The 19,794-nt window shown below is 45.7% G+C and overlaps 1 protein-coding gene across 3 annotated transcripts in view; it reads left to right on the top strand.

Moving 5' to 3' along the window:
- TMOD1 (tropomodulin 1) overlaps positions 1–19,794 on the top strand; it is a 150,559-nt gene that overhangs the window by 52,403 nt on the left and 78,362 nt on the right. For all 3 annotated transcript variants that reach the window (XM_075316111.1, XM_075316105.1, XM_075316109.1), the window contains exons 2-3: positions 5,269–5,415; positions 6,714–6,870. In XM_075316111.1, the coding sequence (XP_075172226.1) occupies positions 5,296–5,415; positions 6,714–6,870 (277 nt within the window). In that variant the 5' untranslated portion in view covers positions 5,269–5,295. The remainder of the gene's footprint in view (positions 1–5,268; positions 5,416–6,713; positions 6,871–19,794) is intronic.

Here is a 19,794-nt window from a genome sequence, read left to right as displayed (position 1 = left end):
ATGAATGATATTTTTTCGGGACCTTATTGGTAAATTTTTGATTGTGTATTTGGATGACATCTTGATTTTTTCTGATGATTGGGACTCTCATGTTGGGCAAGTACGGGATGTTTTTCAGATACTTAAGGATAATGCACTGTACGTTAAGGGGTCAAAGTGCCTCTTTGGGGTGCAAAGGATTTCCTTTTTGGGCTTCATCCTGTCTCCCTCCGCTATTGAAATGGACCCAGTTAAGGTTCAGGCTATTTACGACTGGGTGCAACCGACTTCTCTAAAATCCCTGCAGCGGTTTTTGGGGTTTGCTAATTTTTACCGTAAATTTATAGCCAATTTTTCTGCCATTGTCAAACCTCTGACAGATTTGACAAAGAAGGGAGCTGATGCTGAGCATTGGACCCCTGAGGCTATTGTGGCCTTCCAGGAGCTTAAAAGGCGATTCACTTCTGCCCCAGTTCTGCAGCAACCTGATGTGTCTCGCCCATTTCAAGTTGAGATCGATGCCTCAGAGATCGGAGCAGGTGCTGTTCTGTCTCAACGAGACGCTACTTCGGGTAAACTTAAGCCCTGTGCCTTTTTCTCTCGGAAGTTTGCTCCTTCTGAACGGAATTATGATGTGGGGAACCGGGAATTATTGGCTATGAAGTGGGCATTTGAAGAGTGGAGGCATTGGTTGGAGGGGGCTAGACATCAAGTTGTGGTGCTTACGGACGACAAGAATCTCATCTATCTGGAATCGGCCAAGAGGTTGAATCCTCGGCAGGCCAGGTGGGCTTTGTTTTTTACCCAGTTTAATTTTGTGGTCTCTTTTTTGCCGGGCACCAAGAATGTTAAGGCCGATGCCCTTTCCAGGAGTTTCTGCGCTGACTCTTTGGAGGTTGTCAAACCGTCTACTATCCTGAATGATGGTGTAGTTTTCTCGGCTATTTCGCCTGATCTGCAGTTGGCACTGGCGGAATTTCAGGGGGATAAACCTGAGAGATGTCCTACAGGGAAACTGTTTGTTCCAGACCAATGGAGAGACCGAGTTGTCTCTGAGGTTCATTGCTCTGTTTTGGCGGGTCATCCTGGCATTTTTGGTACTCGGGATCTTGTGAGACGCTCTTTTTGGTGGCCTTCCCTGTCCCGAGATGTCTGTCGTTTTGTGCAGTCGTGTGGAGTTTGTTCTAGGTCCAAGCCCTGTTGTTCACGTTCTAGTGGGCTATTATTGCCTTTGCCTGTACCTAAGAAACCTTGGACGCACATCTCTATGGATTTTATTTCAGAGCTTCCCGTCTCTCAGAAAATGACTGTGATTTGGATGATCTGTGACAGATTCTCCAAGATGGTCCACTTGGTTCCCCTATCTAAGTTGCCGTCTTCATCAGAGTTGGTGCCTTTGTTTTTCCAACATGTTGTTCGTTTGCATGGTATTCCCGAAAACATTGTTTCTGACAGAGGGGTGCAGTTTGTATCCAGGTTTTGGAGGATTTTTTGCTCCAAATTGGGTGTTCAGCTGTCTTTCTCCTCGGCGTTTCATCCTCAGACCAACGGTCAGACTGAAAGGGCTAACCAGACCCTGGAGACCTATTTACGGTGTTTTGTTTCTGCGGATCAGGATGACTGGGTTTCGTTTTTGCCTTTGGCTGAATTTGCCCTTAACAATAGAGCTAGCTCTACCACGTTGGTGTCCCCCTTTTTCTGCAATTTTGGGTATCACCCTAGGTTCCTCTCAGGGCAGCTTGAGGCGTCTGACTGTCCGGGGGTGGATTCGGTGGTCAACAGAATGCAGCAGATTTTGGGGCAGGTAGTGGATAAATTGTTTCAGTCCCAAGAAACTGCCCAAAAGTTTGCCAATCGGCGTCGGACTGTTCGCCCCCAGTTTAAAGTAGGGGACATGTTGTGGTTGTCCTCTAAAAATATTCCTATGAGAGTTCCGTCTCCTAAGTTTAAGCCCAGATTTATTGGACCTTATAAGATTTCGGAGATTATTAACCCTGTTTCTTTCCGTTTGACTCTGCCTGCGTCATTTAAGATTCACAATGTCTTCCATAAGTCCTTGTTGAAGAAACATGTGGAGCCGGCAGTTCCTGCAGCAGCGCCTCCTGACCCTGTTTTGGTAAAAGGGGATCTGGAGTATGAGGTTGAAAAAATTCTGGATTCCCGTCGCAGTAGGCATCAGCTTCAGTACCTTGTGAAATGGAAGGGTTATGGGCAGGAGGATAACTCTTGGCTTGTGGCTTCTGATATTCATGCGGACAGGTTGGTTCGCGCTTTCCATCATGCTCATTCCGAGCGACCCGGTGGCGTGGGTGAGGGTTCGGTGACCCCTCCTCAAGGGGGGGGTACTGTTGTGAATGTTAGTTATGTTTTGGCTGCTGGGAGGCTCCCTCTGGTGGCCAGGAATGGTTTGAACAGAGACCAGGTGTGTTGTGCAGTGGGTGTTTCCTTTGCTAACTCTCTGCTTATTTAAGTCCTGGTCTGATTGCAGGCTGTTGCCGGATGTCAGTTGTTCTTTGTATCTCCAGCCTGCTTAATCTTGCTCTACACCACATCTACTCCAGATAAGTGCTTGCTCTTTATTTATTGTCTGGTTCTTTTGCTTATCTGGGTTTGTCATTTGTTGTGGTTGGTTTCAGTTTATTTCCTTCCAGGGATTTTCCCCCTCAGTGGATTGTTGAGGAACTCCCTGCAGTTCTGTGTGGAGTATTGCTCCTTTGGGTCCATGTGTTTGTGGCTTGTTGAATTTGTTATAATTCTTGTTTTCTGTTCATTGGTATGACAAGGGCACCTGGTATAGGACGGAGTTCAGATCGAGCGATCTGAGGGCCTTTTTGTACTATCAGGAAGTTGGTATTTTGCAGGGTTTTTCTCTGGCCACCATCAGTCCCTTTCCTGTCCTTTCCTATTTTAGTCAGCGGGGGCCTCATCTATTGCTAATCCTGTCATCTACCTGTGTATTGTGTTTTTCCTATATCACCGCAGTCTTTGAATGTGGAGGGCTTGCTATTCTTGTCTATTTTCTGAGGCAGAGAGTTATTCATCTTTCCTATCTTTAGGATAGTTAGTTCTCCGGCTGGGTTCGCGGTGCACAGGATGTTAGTTCACCCCTCGGCTACTTCTAGTTGTAATGGTTAGTAAGGGGATGGCGGCCAGATTAGTTGCCAATGCTCTTGTCACCTTTTTGCCAATGAATGTGGTGGTCTTCCATGGTTCCGGATCATAACAGTAAGGACTCTGGGATCTGTCGAAAGCATGCCCTCCAACCGATGCTCCCCCGATGTCCGCCATGGCCCACCTTGGTCCCTGGGGAGTCCAGCATTGGCAGTATAAACCCTTGGAGCCCCGTGATGGAGGAAAGACTGAGGTGATTGCGATCCAGCCCCTGCAGAGTGTTTTACCGGAAGAGTGCTCCGGAGCTGCTCCTGAGGGGAAACCTGCTCCTGACACCATGGATATCGTAATACTGGTTTGTCGCTGTTGTAAGCAGGCTGGACATTTCACCAGAGGATATCTCTTGAGTGCCCAGAGCCAGGGGGCTGAGACCAGCCCTCTGGTACTACTAGCAGCCAAGACAGAGTAAATTTTTTCGTATGCAAATGTTGACGTTTTGTTGCATTGATCACACTGATGACCAGTAACTGTTAAATGTTTGAAACTGTTGATTGATAATGCCTCCCATAAATTGAAGATTGTTAACCTGTTTATTTTGCATAACAAAAATGGGATGAACCATTGTTATTTTATTGCAGCCTGGAAGTGCTGCCATTTGCTGTTGGAGAATTTGGCGCCCCTGAGGCTTCAGTCACCACAGGGTACTGCACCTCACTTAAGGTGCAGTATTCATCTCGGGTAGGGAGGGGGTTAATCACCGGTGTTTACACATTTCACCTTACATACAGCTTAGGTACCTTCTCACTGGGAACTGGACTAGGGTAGGCTGGGGGTGGCCATCACGAGGAATGGGACTTTCCCGGTCAGTAGGACAACCACCTGGGGGCCGGGCACCACTTGGGGTAGAAGTAGGAACTTCAGTCAAGTCGGAACTTCAGTTCTGGCAACACGATACCACCTTTTTCCTTCTTTCTTCACAGGGCCTGAGGCTTGGAGCTGGAAGCTCAGCCCAGGTTCCTTTCTTCTGAAGGGGCATCTCTTGGGAAAGGACACTTTCAAACACCGGTGGCTACCTCTAACCTATCCAGGATTGGCTGAGGCCCATCACAGCGGAATCCAGCACCTCCGAGCAACCCACGGACAGTGAGTAAAGACCTGGAACCGCAACTGCTGTGTGAGTCCTTCATTGCCGGCGCCGTCACCTCGAGCTTCGGCGCCAACAGCCACTACTGCCTCCATCATCCTCCCTGGGGCCTAGCTTCACCTAGCAGTGACACCATCCACTCCAGAGGACTGCAACTGCAGCGGCGGCTAATCACTGGCCGCAAACCGCAGGTGGCGTCATGAGACAACTCCCAACATCCTCATCATCACCCATCCTCATCCCATCTCCAATTACCCTATTGGTGTACACCTCAGGGCCACGAAGCCGGGCAGGGCCACCCGTGACATCCCAGACCCAACATTACCGGCCCGACGACGAGTATTTTAACCCCTGCCCCATGGGTGCTACTGTTGCATCAAGGCCATAAGAATCAAAATCGTGACCACATACTACTTTGAAGCTATTAAGGTGAACAGAGAATATAATTTTCTGATAGTGTTTTTAAATTGGGCACATGAAGTGGCACTTGACCCACCATTCATCTATGTCTTGGTGAGCAGTGATTTACACTGTAGCCTTGCAGCGCTGGGGTCCTGGGTTCCAATCTCACCAAGAACAACATCTGCAAGGAGTTTGTGCTGTATCCATATTTGCATAGGTTTCCTCCGGGTACGCTGGTTTCCTCCCACACTCCAAAGACATACTGATAGGGAATTTGGATTGTGAGCCCTAGTGAGGATAGTGAAGATTATGTATTTGACGTGCTATGGAAATTAATGACATTATGTGTGTAAAATACAGTTACAGACTTGAAATTTTTAAAACCAGATAACTTATTAGGATGATTCCTTTTTGTTTTCTGACCAAAAATACAATTTACTTTCAGAAATATTACATCAAAAGATAAGTCATCCTACAGGTCTATCTAAAAAAAGATATACAATTAAAGACTACAAGTAAAAGCACTAATTTTCACTAGAATTGTGCTCTTAACTAACACATTCCTGATGAAAATTGTAACTTATTTTAGTTAGTAAAATTGTAGTAACGTATGTTGTAATATGTCAATCTAGAAAAACAAACTGCCAAAGCTCAAGAAAATGCTCCGTAGAAAAGATTTAGAGAAATATCGAGATGTGGATGAGGAAGAGATCTTAAACAAGCTAACAGAGGATGAAATAAGTGCTCTAGAAGGAGAACTAGAAGAGTTAGATCCAGATGTAAGTATCACTATGCCAATATCTTTTGAGTTATTAGAGGTTCTCTTTTCTGAAGCTTCTCTAAAAAAATGGTTTCATTTCAGAACATAAACTCCCTCTTATCATTTTAGTTGGCAAGACAACTCTCTGGCAAGATTATGTATTGGCAAGTCTCATTAAGATGTCTTATATTCATATTGTTTTTATTACATGACCATTACCCACTTTTTAACCTGGCCCTTGTATGGGTTATTTGACATTTACGCCAGTCTAAAGTTCCCCTCACATGTGAACATAAATTAGTAACAATTGTGCTTAATAGCAAATTTTAATTTAACATACTGTATATGCATTCATAGGCTGTAACCACACTGTTTTCATAACTTTGCTGGCTTTTCTCTTCATTTTCTATGTCAACAAAGCATAATCTTTAGGACATCAGAAAAGATGAGTACAATCGCTGCACTTGCAAACCATTGATCGATCTGAATTTTGTACACAATAATCATGTTGTGTAAAAAAGTGGGTGAAATGGTAGTTAGCCAACGTCAAGCCAATATAAATCTTTTTCGTGTGTGTCTAAATTGTATCTGTTCCAAATGCATCTCATCTTTAAGAAAATTGTATCTGTTTTTCCATTTATTTTCTGTTATCTGGCCTGGTTTTTGAAAAAAGGATAAAATAACCATTACTTCCACATTTAGTCATCCTCCATCGCTGCTGCTCTATGTGTCCTCATCGGTCTTGAAGATGTGATGTCATGTCCATAATTCACATGACTATTGCAGTCAAACACTACCCTCACTGTTAACATGCCAGACATGCAAGCTTAGCCAGTGGGACCAGTGATTGGCTGCAGTGGTCACGTGAATTACAAATCTCTCATCATTTCTGAAAAAAATTGCATAGACCAGATTAGCAGCAGTGCTGGATTAATGGGAGGTTGACTAAGTAATAATCTTATTCCACATTACCTACTGTTAGCCAGTTTTTAAAAAATCACTGGTAAGTCTGTTATGCAACATATATTAAGGCTTTTAAATGGCAGGTTTTTTTTCTGAAATCTTGACATTCATGAGTATTCTGTTAAGGTTACAATGTCATAAATCAAAGCAACAAATCCCCAATTAATTCTGCATAATCTATGGTTTCTACTGGTCTTTCATTGGTACAAGGCAGATCTGACATTCATCATGAATTACTTTTCAACTATAGCACCCAAACATTATAAAAAAAAACCAGCACATCAGATTAACTGTTCAACAAATATTTGCCATTATTTTCAGTCTTGGATCAAAGCTATTTTTTTTTCTTCTTAGAATGAGTTATTGCCTGTTGGCTTAAGACAAAGGAACCAGACCAACAAAACGCCAACGGGACCCTTCCAGCGAGAAGCCCTCCTAGGCCATTTGGAAAAGCAAGCCAATGAAATGAAAGACAGGGAAGATTTGGTCCCTTATACAGGAGAAAAAAGAGGTATGTCTTGTGTCTACTGGCAGCCTTGGTGACAGCTATGTGGAGATAAAGTATAACCCAACACTTCTATTAAAAGTCATTGTGTAGATGCTTCTAGGCTTTTGCAGGGATGAACATTTATGGAAGGAGAAACTTTACCATGCTTTCTCCCCTGTGATAAGCAAGGTCTTGACATCTAAGGCTATGTACGCATGCTGCGTTCTAGCTTGACTAATAAACTGCAGCGTTTTGACAACTGTAAACACTGCGTTTGACAAAAAAATGCATCCAAAACGCATGCATTTTGGATGCATTTTGAATGCGTTTTGAATGCATATTATATGCATTTTTGACAGTGCGGTCCCACGTGGCTCTGCTACGTTCCCATAGAGCATGGCTGGCTTCGAGAAAGAGCTGCGAGATCAGAATGAACTCGGATGAACTTCACCCGACTTCATTGTCATCGTGTGGCTCTGTCTGTGTGCTGCGGCCTGATTTGCAGTCACCGGTGAAGGACTCACCGGTGACCGCAAATCCCCTGAGTGACTGAAGTGAGCCGCGCGATCAGCGGTGTCGTCACCCAGGTTACCCACGGCCAGCTGGAGTCCTCCCCCGAGACCGCAAATCACCTGAGTGAGGGCACAGCTGATTGCGCGGCTCACTTCAGTCACTCAAGCGACTTGCTGTCACAGTTGGAGGATCTAGCTGTGGCCGGGGGTAACCTGAGTTACGTCATCGCTGATAGCGCGACTCACTTCAGTTGCTGCGTGGAGCTGACAGAGAGCGGTCGTGGTCTGTGGCCGCTAGCTGTCAGCTTCCGATATAGCAGAGCTGAAAGCGTCGTGGGACCTCGTGTGCATTATGTCGGACCTGGAAGGCTGTTTGAGGATTAATAAAGTGGTGAAAGAGGGTGGGGTTTTTTGTATTCCAAATAAAGAATTTTTTGGGTGTATGTGTTTATTTTCTTTAACTTACAGATTAATCATGGGGGTGTCTCAGAGACGCCTTCCATGATTAACCTAGGAATTAGTGGCAGCTATGGGCTGCCATTAAGTCCTTATTACCCCGATTGCCACCGCACCAGGGCAATTCGGGATGAGCCGGGTAGAGTCCCGGGACTGTCGCATCTAATGGATGCGGCAATTCCAGGCGGTTGCTGGCTGATTTTTTTTAGGCTGGGCTGCTCCCTATAATGTGGGGCTCCCCATCCTGAGCCTTCAGCTATGTGGCTTTACCTTGGCTGGTATCAAAATGGGGGGGACCGCACTTTGTATTTTTTAATTACTTATTTATTTAATTTACTGCACGATATAGACCCGCCCACCGATGGCTGTGATTGCTTGAAGTGAGACAGCTGTCACTCAGTGTGGTGGCTCGTCTGAATGTAACCAATCATTGGCGCCGGTGGGCAGGGGAAGCAGTGAATACGAGATGGAATATTGAGCGGCCGGCATTTTCAAAAGCTGGAGAAGCCGCCAGAGCAGTGTGACAGACGTGCAGCGCCACGCCAGTTATCGGTGAGTATGAAAGAGAGAGGTAGAGACCGACAGAGAGAGAGAACGACCGACAGAGAGAGACCGACATCGACAGAGAGAGTCCGACAGAGAGAGAGACCAAAAGACCTGCGTCTTTGTTTGCCAAAAAAGCATGCAGAACGCAACAAACATGCAGTGTAAGCGCACAGCTAAACATTTTGATTGCGTTTTGACACACCTCATTAATTTCAAAGGGTGGAAAATGCAACTAAAACGCACAAAAGAAGTTACATGCTGCTTTTTAAATGCATCGATTTTGTCAAATATTTCGCATTCAAAACGCTGCCAAAAAAAAAGCAACGTGCGCATGGAATTTGCTGACTTCTCATAGACTTTGCTGGGGAAGCAAAATGCATGCATTTTGTCAATGACACGCTGCAGTTTTAGGCTATGTGCCCACGCTGCGGAAAATTCGCGAAACTTGCCGCGATTTTTTCGCGGAAATTCCGCAGATTTCTCAAAAATCCGCAGTACAGCGAATCCCCAGTCATTTCTATGGCATTTTGGAACTGCTGTGCCCATGCTGCGTTTTTTTCCGCAGCGGAAATAATTCGGGTTTCCCTGCGGAAAATCTGCAGCATGTCAATTATTCCTGCGGATTTTTCCATACGATCCCATACTTACTTGCCTTGATAAAAGACACCGGAGTCACTTCCTCTGGTGCAGAGGAGCACGGTGGAGCCAAGAGTGGGCAGCAGTAGGTGGGCGGGGCCTGCACGAGCCCCGGTCATGTGACAGCTGGAGCTAGTTCAGGCCCGCCCACCTTCTCCTGCAAAGTGCAGACAGACATGGCCGGAAAGTGAAGTGCTGCATGATGGAGGTAAGTATGAACTCACCGATCACTCCAGCACTTGTTCTGCATTGAGGATGCAGTGCCAAAGCCATGGTAGGATATCCTCAATGCAGAATGATCGCAGCATATCCGCAGGACATTCCGCACTACAACTGCAGCATTAAAACAGACAAAGTTGTGCTTCGGTTTTCTGGGAGCTCCTGCAGAATGTCACTTTCCCCGTGGGAACACATCACCTTAAACGCAGCCAAAAAAAGGAAAAAACGCAATGTGCGCACACAGCCTAAAAGTGACATATGTTGTGAGCCAGAACAAGACTTCCCTGTAACTGTTTAATCTTTGTAGGGATAACAAATTAATAAGATAGTGATAAAAAAATTGTTTAAAAGAACAGAGAGTCCTCAGTGGTTGATACCTTTTAATGGCTAACTGAGATAACTAAGATAGTGAAGGTTTTTAGTTGATTTGTCAAGCAGCTAAATTCATCCCTGTTCTCTGCAGGTTATATTTGGCCTTGGTAAATGGCTGTTAGTCACAAAACAGGACTGTCCCTTTGTTCCCTTGCCTGGCAATCACTCGAGCTTTCATAACTCCTCTGTAGAACAAGACAAAAATAGACACTATGTAACATTCCCGTCTTTTTGCTATGCATGTGTTCTTATCTCATATGCTGAGAATCCCACAGTTCTCAAAACATTCAGAGCTCTTATCTCGCTTTTAAAGCTCTTCAGCTGTTTCTAAAGTTTCTTCCAAGCATTCGCATTTTTTATGCTTGTAAAATTATAATTATTTAAACATTCTTTGCTAAATGGCCTTTTCTCTAAAATGAGGGTATGGACTCTAAGTTCTTAAAGGGAATTTGTCAGAAGATTTTTCTCTACCTCATCTGAGAACAGCAAGATGTAGACAAAGAGATCATTAATAAAGATGAGTAAGCTCAAGCAGTAAAGTTTGGTGTTTATATGTTTATATCGAACATAGACTTTACCAAAAAACAGTGTTCGAGTTTGGACTTCGGGTGCTGTATGTATGCTAACCACTTGATCGATCGTCGCTGTGCTCAGGTAAGCTGGGTGCTTGGCCCAGTGTGAGCCACTTGCAATCTTTGAATGGCTCACACAGGGGGTAACAAGAGCATTATCGAATATAGTGTGTACAAAAAAAAATAATGAAAAACCCCTGCCCTCCCTCCCCTGAAGTGATCTGTGTATGGCTGGCTGTATGTGGGGGGAAAGCCAAACTGCCCAATCAGTGAGTTCCAAACGGGTTCAGGTCAAGTTCGGGTCCAGAACCGATCTTTATCTAAAGTCCGGCTGAACCCTTCAAACCTGAACTTCCACAGGTCCAATCATCTCTTTTTGTGAATCCAACAATATATCACTTAGTTTACTGGGTTCAGCAGTTTTGATACAATCAGAGTTTTTAAATTTAGCATGTTGCAGTGCTAAAGCTGCCACCACATTCACGATGCTCTGTATGTACATTTTTTTAGACAGTGAGCTGCTAACTACATCAGGGGGTTTGTTGGACTAGTTAAACTCTAGCTGACTTAGTCTGACAATGATAATCTTCTGAAGCTAAAACAAAGATTCAGGTAAATAACTGCACACAGTGTGATAAGAGACACATCGCTGAAATCTCTGTTAACCCCTGCAGCATGCAATCTCCAAATTACATAGCAAAAACTTGATATGGATTCCATTTAAGGAGTGGGGGATTTAGGAGGTCAGATTGAAATTTTTGTATTATGTTCTCTCATATGAAGCTAGTATAAGTTTCTCAATAATGGGGTTTCCTGACCTCCACTGGCCACTGCATGTAGAGAGGGACTGAATAAACAAGTGACCAGGCATCTTCACTTCCCTAGGAATTCGCCAAAAAAGAGCAGCAAATTTGATGATTCATTCTCCATGTGAATGCAGAGTCCCAAGGGGGAACTCAGGATAAAGAGGAGCAATGCTAGTACTGCCTGGTGCTATAAAACCACTTTTATTACTGTCACTTGTCGCGGGCGGGGAGGACGCCATCGCTGCTGCGCTCTCGCTAACGGTCGGGTACGGCGCTGCTGCGATAGCTGCTCGGTGGCTCGAGCGGTGGACCGGATCCGGGGACTCGAGTGGCGCTCCTCGCCCGTGAGTGAAAGGGGTGGTTGGTTTGGGGGATTTAGTCCGTGACGCCACCCACGGGTCGTGGTGAAGATAGGCACCACCGCTGCTGATGACGGGGATCCTGGGAGCGATTGTAAGGAGCAGCTGGGATGTTGTTTTCCCCCTCCGTGGGTAGGGGTCGGTGGTTCCGGGGCCCGATGATGTTGTGCGGAGGAGGCAGGGTCGGTGAGGTGCAGGGTTGCAGGGACAGCGCGGTGCGGTGCCAGATGGCACGGGTGTACTCACTCAGCAAGAAAGGTCCAAAGTCCTCGGTAAACCAAACGGCTGGATGGACGGGTCCCGCAGCCGGCTGCAGTGCTTCTCCCCAGACAGGTGATGGCGGCTGTCTTTCCCTGCATCTTAATGTTCTCTTTCTGACTACTATGGATTCCCAACGATAGTCCGCTCCCCGGTGTATGGGTACCGGAGGAGCCTGTTTGCCCGCAGACGCTGGCCCTTGGGTCTCTAGCCTTAGGCGGTAGCTGTATACCCTCACGGTGTGGGCTGTTGCCTTCAATCGGGACTTTTGCTGTTGTGAAACCCCTGGGGTTCCAGTCACATTCGGATCTGACTATTGTCGGCGGCTCCAAGCCTGGTCGGGGTCCGATGGCCCTGCCTGTTTGTGCTGGCTTCACTTCGCTCCCCGGTCGGTACCGGCGGGCCGTCGCCCGTCCCCGGTCCTACGGTTCCGCGTTGCTCCACCACTCCTGCAGACGGCCCCCACCGTCTGCCAACCTTGCTGTCAGTGCCTGGGCCACAACCCAGACACCCAAGTGCTCACTCCTCTCACTTCAAACGCCTACACTCTTCTGTCACTTTTCCCGCCTCCAGGCCTGTGAACTCCTCGGTGGGTGGAGCCAACCGCTTAGCTCCGCCCCACCTGGTGTGGACATCAGAACCTAGAGGGAGGCAACAAGGATTTTTGTTTGGCTGGTGTCCCTGGCTAATGGGGGTGGGGGTGTTTGTATGTTATCTGTCTGTAACGACCTGGCTAGGCCAGGGCGCCACACACTGATAACACCAGCATTAAAAAATTATGGCTTGAGGAACAATATAAGACATATTTAAACAAATGTATTTTCAATCCTGCACTAGGATCTTTTTAATGTTAAAGGGGATGGTGAGGGTTCCTTCAGTTCTATAGATAGCTATAGGTAGGATTCCCAGTGGTAGGACTTACATCTATTAGATATTTATCCCAGATCAAAATTCTCCTTAAAAGGAAATCTGTCAGCAGGATTTCACCCAACAACTATTCATATGTGCATGCAGCTTTTTCAAAGACAGCCCAGGCAAACGTAACATGGCCAGTCAATTCCTGTTACTGAGAAATCAGTCTATTAACTAACATGCAAAGGAGAATGTAGATCTGAAGCCTTTGTTATTCCAGTTATATTCCAGCACCACCTACTGTGAGGAATGGAGAAATTCACCACTCACTCAATTGGGTTATGCAGATAACATGTTATCACATGATAATATTGGTACTTATGATCTTCAAAGTTCCTGCTGCTGCTTCTATTTTTCCCACAGGTGACCAGACTAATTCCTCATTCAGAGGTTTGTAATTTTTCTCGTATATAAAAACACCGACAGTTATTCATCAGTGTTTTGCATCCGAGTTGCATCAGTCTGTCAGTGTTTACCATCAGAGTTTTATCAGTGATTTTTCAATGATGAAATATCTAATATATAAAGGTGAGTGTATGTATATGTGTGTGTGTGTGTGTGTGTGTGTGTGTGTGTGTGTGTATGTCCGCTAAAGGAAACCACACCGCTGCATTTACAATCACTCTGACTGGTTTCTATAGGCCAGGGGTGGGCAATTAATTTTCCCATGGGGCCGCATGAGAAATTGGGATTGGTTTAGAGGGCCGGACTAATATAATTACCTCAGTTCTACCCAATATACTACATCACTACACCCCCTCCATATACTACACCTGTAATAAACTACACCACTACACCCCTATATACTACACCTGTATTATACTACACTCCCTCCATATACCTGTAATATACTACACCCCCATATACACCTGTATTATACTACACCACTATATAATACACCTCCGATATACTACATCATTACACCCCTATATACTACACCTGTAATATAGTACACCTCCATATAGCACACCTGTAATATACTACATCACTACACCCCATATACTACACGTGTAATATACTACACCTCTATATAGCACACCTGTAATATACTACATCACTACACCACTATATGGCACACCTGTAATGTACTACACCTCCATATAGCACACCTGTAATATACACCTCCATATAGCACACCTGTAATATACTACGCCTCCATATAGTACACCTGTAATATACTACACCTCCATATAGCACACCTGTAATATACTACGCCTCCATATAGCACACCTGTAATATACTACACCTCTATATAGTACACCTGTAATATACTACATCACTACACCCCATATACTACACCTGTAATATAGTACACCCCCATATAGCACACCTGTAATCTACTACAACTCCATATAGTGCACCTGTAATATACTACACCTCCATATAGCACACCTGTAATATACTACACCTCCATATAGCACACCTGTAATATACTACATCACTACACCCCTATATAGCACACCTGTAATATACTACACCTCCATATAGCACACCTGTAATATACTACACCTCCAGATAGCACACCTGTAATATACTACACCTCCATATAGCACACCTGTAATATACTACATCACTACACCCCTATATAGCACACCTGTGATATACTACGCCTCCATATAGTACACCTGTAATATACTACACCTCCATATAGCACACCTGTAATATACTACGCCTCCATATAGTACACCTGTAATATACTACACCTCCATATAGTACACCTGTAATATACTACACCTCCATATAGCACACCTGTAATATACTACACCTCCATATAGTACACCTGTAATATACTACGCCTCCATATAGCACACCTGTAATATATTACACCTCCATATAGCACACCTGTAATATACTACATCACTACACCCCTATATAGCACACCTGTAATATACTACATCACTACACCCCTATATAGCACACCTGTAATATACTACACCTCCATATAGCATACCTGTAATATACTACATCACTACACCCCTATATAGCACACCTGTAATATACTACGCCTCCATATAGCACACCTGTAATATACTACGCCTCCATATAGTACACCTGTAATATACTACACCTCCATATAGCACACCTGTAATATACTACGCCTCCATATCGCACACCTGTAATATACACCTCCATATAGCACACCTGTAATATACACCTCCATATAGCACACCTGTAATATACTACGCCTCCATATAGTACACCTGTAATATACTACGCCTCCATATAGTACACCTGTAATATACTACACCTCCATATAGCACACCTGTAATATACTACATCACTATACCCCCATATACTACACCACTAGCCTGCACCCCCATATCACACACACTACACCCCCATATGTCACACACCATGCCCACATATCTCACCCTGCCTGTACCCCAACTTACCCCTCTCAAACACTCTGCACCCCTTCACATCCTTCTGTCAGTCTGCAGCCCTCATATGCCACTCACACTGCAACTCCATCTTCCCACATATGCACTCACCCTGCAGCCCCCCTCCCCCTCATGTCCCCTCTTTTCTCATTTCCAGTCATCATGTGTCCACTTCTCCTTCAGGATTCAGTATCTTTGCTTTCTGCCCGGCATCCTGTGTCTCCTCCCACACAGTCACATGGGCGTGACATCATCGCAGGTCCTGCAAGATGAATTATTTCGTCTGCTGTGCTGCTTCTTCTCCTGCCCGGCGGGAACTTTTGAAATGACACACGCAGCGCAGTACTGACAACGTCAGAGCGCGCGTGTGTCACTGACAATTAGTGCCGGCAGGGAACAGAGGAAAGACTCCTGCGTTCCGCTGCCTGCACTGACTGTGCGGACCTGCACAGGATCTCTCCCTGCTCGGCACGCTGCAGCCCGGCTCCACTGCACCGGCTGAAGACGGGCGGGCCGGTCACAGAGAGCAGGCGGGCCGGATGTGGCCCGCAGGCCGCCCCTTGCCCAGGTCTGCTATAGGCAATGAAGGCCATTGTTAGTATGAGACAGCTCGTGTGCGAAGTAATATGATATCAGTAGAGACAGACACACACACAGAGACACACAGAGACATACATACAGAGAGACAGACACACACAGAGACAGACATACATAGAGACACAGAGAGACAGAGACACACATATTCACACACACAGAGACACAGACACACACACAGAGACTCAGACACACAGAGACAGACACAGAGACAGATACACATGCACAAAAACATAGACACACAGAGACAGACACAAAGAGACGAAGAAACAGAGACAGAGACTCACAAAGACAGAGACACACCGAGACAGACACAGAGACAGATACACACGCACAAAAACATAGACACACAGAGACAGACACAAAGAGACGAAGAAACAGAGACACACAAAGACAGAGACAGACAGAGACACACAGACAGAGACAGATATAGAGACACATAGAGACATACAGAGATAGACACACACACAGAGACACACACTGAGACATAGACAAACAGAGACACAAAGAAACAGAGACACAGAAACACAGACACACAGAGACATAGACACACAGAGACAAACACACAGAGACACACAGAGAAACACACACAGACACACAGGCATAGACACACAGAGACAAAAACACAGAGACACATAGAGACAGCATTGTGTAGGTGTAGTATAGTATGTGTTTTATGTGTTTATTTTTCTCTTAGAGTTGCCTCTGCCTGTATGTTGATGTAGCTGTGTATTTCTGCATGCATGCACTTCCTATGAAACAGGTAGACAGACAGAGAGGGAGACACACAGACAGAGAGAGTGAAGAGAGTGAGAGGTAGAGAGCGAGGGAGACAGACAGAGAGGGAGATAGATTGTCAGAGATGGATATGTAGTGGCCCGGTCCAGATTGTGTCTGTTTCTTTAAGTACATTTACTTATATGTAATATTATGCTATATGTTATAAGTAAAGCATTTTTCATTTGTTGTGTTCTAGCACCATCTACTGGTGAAAACGTAAGAATCTGAAGTGTGCATTGGGTGTTTTCCTATTGGCCAGTTCTAGGTCACATGGCTCAACAGGTGGAGCTATTCTCCAGCCTCTGTCTGGAAAGAACTGGAATGAGCTGGTTCTGGCTGAGTCTCCTCTGAGGGGAGACATTATGTGGAGTTTCTCTTTACCACAAGACTCCTGCTAGGCCCGAGGCCTAGAATTTCACCATTTACTGATTTTTACAGCCAATATATTGAAGGCTTCCTATCCTGAATCCTCACTGGCCAGATATACATCTCTTCAGACAGTAGGGCATACTGAGTATATACTAGACCCTACTGCACGCAGATTGGGGACGTTTGAGGGTCTCCCACCACACTGCAATATTAGTGGCTTTCATGCCATTGTCCACGCACCAGCCGTCCGGTCCCCGTAGCGCGCTGGGCAACTTTCTACAATTGCTTACAAGTACTGCACGTGTCTGAACTAGCAGTGAAATTAACCCCAGGACTCCAGGTCTGTACAATCTTATTATATCTACCCTCTAGGCTCAGGAGACTCTGAACCTGCTAAAAGCATACCAGAATTAAATCTGAAACAAATTGTGCTCTTAAAAGCTCCAGAACCCTAATTGCACTTCAGCATTCAACACCAAGCTGTATTTGCCGTGGCCTACCCACAAAAGACTGAAACATACAGTATATTCCGTGTTGTTTTCCTTTGTTCCCGCTGTATTAAAGCAACTGTTATCCCCAAGACCATGTCTGTGGACTGTCCAACAGCTGTGGATACTGTGTGGGGGTGGATAGCAGGGAACATCAGGGCCTGGTAGACCACCCAGGGAACACGGCCCCTGCAACCTCGTGCCAGAACAGCAACTGTGACATATAGAATATTTGAGGTCCTCAGTCCCTGGGCCCATACAGATACAGACAGACAGAGAGGGAAAGTGAGACAGAGAGACACTTAGATACTATCCCAGGCAACACCGGGTACTACAGCTAGTAAAGAATCATTGGCGTAACTAGAGTTTGATGGGCCCGGTGCAAAGTTTGGACCCCCCACCTCCACGTACACCGACACTCTGGGTACGGGATAATAATGCTAACACTCGGGGTATGGGATAATGATGCTGACACTTGGCTCTTTCCCTCAGCACCCAGGTTTCCCATGATCTTAAACCCCTCTTTCTATCAGCACCCAGCTGGGTCCTGAGATAAGATGTATTGCAGAGCATGGGAAAGCTGGGTGCTGAGGGAAAGAGCCTTTTTTCCTCAGCACAAAACTTTCCCATTCCATGCTTATATCTTTGTCCCCTCTCCAATATAGTTCTCCAAATGCAATAATGACCCCCACATAGCCTTCCATATAGTATAAAGAGTCCCACATAACACTTCATATATTAGAATGCACCCCCTTAGTCCTCCATGTATTATAATGCATTTCCCATAGTTCTCCTTGTATAAAGTAGCCCTCCAATTATTATAATGCAACTCCCATAGTCCTCTATGTATTATAATTCACCCCATAGTTCTCCATATATTATACTGCACCACATAGTTCATCATATATTATGATGCACCCCCATAGTCATCCATGTTTTTTAATGCACCCCCATAGTCCATGTATAAGGTAGCCCGCATAGTCCTCTATGTACAGGGTGGGCCATAAGTATGGATACACCCTGAAAAAATGGAAGTGGTTGCTGATATCACCTTACCGTTTGTGGCATATTATGACATGGGAGGGGCCAAACATTTGAGACTGGGTAACGTCCATGGCGGCCATCTGCAAGGCCGCCATTTCGATCAACTTTAATTTTTTTCAATCGGAAGGGGGTCATGTGACATATCAAACACAGAGAATTGTTGTGAATGTTAGTTATGTCTTGGCTGCTGGGAGGCTCCCTCTGGTGGCCAGGAAGGGTTTGGACAGAGACCAGGTGGGTTGTGCAGTGGGTGTTTCCTTTCCTAACTCTCTGCTTATTTAAGTCCTGGTCTGATTGCAGGCTGTTGCCGGATGTCAGTTGTTCTTTGTATCTCCAGCCTGCTTAATCCTGCTCTACATCACATCCACTCCAGATAAGTTTTTGCTCTTTATTTATTGCCTGGTTCTTTTGCTTATCTGGGTTTGTCATTTGTTGTGGTAGGTTTTAGTTTATTTCCTTCCAGGGATTTTCCCCCTCAGTAGATTGTTGAGGAACTCCCTGCAGTTCTGTGTGGAGTATTGCTCCTTTGGGTCCATGTGTTTGTGGCTTGTTGAATTACTTATAATTCTTGTTTTCTGTTCATTGGTATGACAAGGGCACCTGGTATAGGACGGAGTTCAGATCGAGCGATCTGAGGGCCTTTTTGTACTATCAGGAAGTTGGTATTTTGCAGGGTTTTTCTCTGGCTACCATCAGTCCCTTTCCTGTCTTTTCCTATTTTCGTCAGCGGGGGCTTCACCTTTTGCTAATCCTGTCATCTACCTGTGTATTGTGTTTTTCCTATATCACCGCAGTCTTTGAATGTGGGGGGCTTGCTATTCTTGTCTATTTTCTGAGGCAGAGAGTTATTCATCTTTCCTACCTTTAGGATAGTTAGTTCTCCGGCTGGGTTCGCGGTGCACAGGATGTTAGTTCACCCCTCGGCTACTTCTAGTTGTGTTGGTTAGTAAGGGGATGGCGGCCAGATTAGTTGCCAAGGCTCTTGTCACCTTGTTGCCAATGATTTGTGGTGCTCTTCCATGGTTCCGGATCATAACAGAGAATTGTACAAGAAAAACAATGGTGTGCTCATTTTAACGTAGCTTTCTTCAGCGCTCTATTGGGAGACCCAGACGATTGGGGTATAGCTACTGCCCTCTGGAGGCCACACAAAGCACTACATTAAAAGTGCAAGGCCCCTCCCCCTCTGGCTATACCCCCCCGTGGTATCACGGGTTCTCCAGTTTTAGCTTTGTGTGCGAAGGAGGTCAGACATTCCATGCATAGCTCCACAGATTTTAGTCAGCAGTAGCTGCTGACGGTTTCGGATGGAAGAAAAGAGGACACATATAGTGTCCCCAGCATGCTCCCTTCTCACCCCTGGATGGTGTTGTAAGGTTGAGGTACCTATTGCTGGTACAGGGCTGGAGCCTGACATGCTGTTTTCCTTCCACATCCCCTGGTAGGGCTCTGTGGAAGTGGGATCCTGCCGGCCTCTCAGCTCTGATGCCGGGCTCCATCCACAGACCCATTAGAACCTGATGGATTCGGAGCAGGAGTACGATCAGGGACAGGGCCCTGCATCTTACAGGTACTCTGTGTCCCCGGCAGGCACAGACACACTCCGGGCTGGCTGGGTGTTGTAGTGCGCCGGGGACCGCAATG

The sequence above is a fragment of the Anomaloglossus baeobatrachus genome, chromosome 1 (genome assembly GCF_048569485.1).
Source record: "Anomaloglossus baeobatrachus isolate aAnoBae1 chromosome 1, aAnoBae1.hap1, whole genome shotgun sequence".
NCBI lineage: Eukaryota > Metazoa > Chordata > Amphibia > Anura > Aromobatidae > Anomaloglossus > Anomaloglossus baeobatrachus.
The sequence above is the reverse complement of the archived record's forward strand: the minus strand, read 5'-3'. Positions and strand labels throughout refer to the sequence as shown.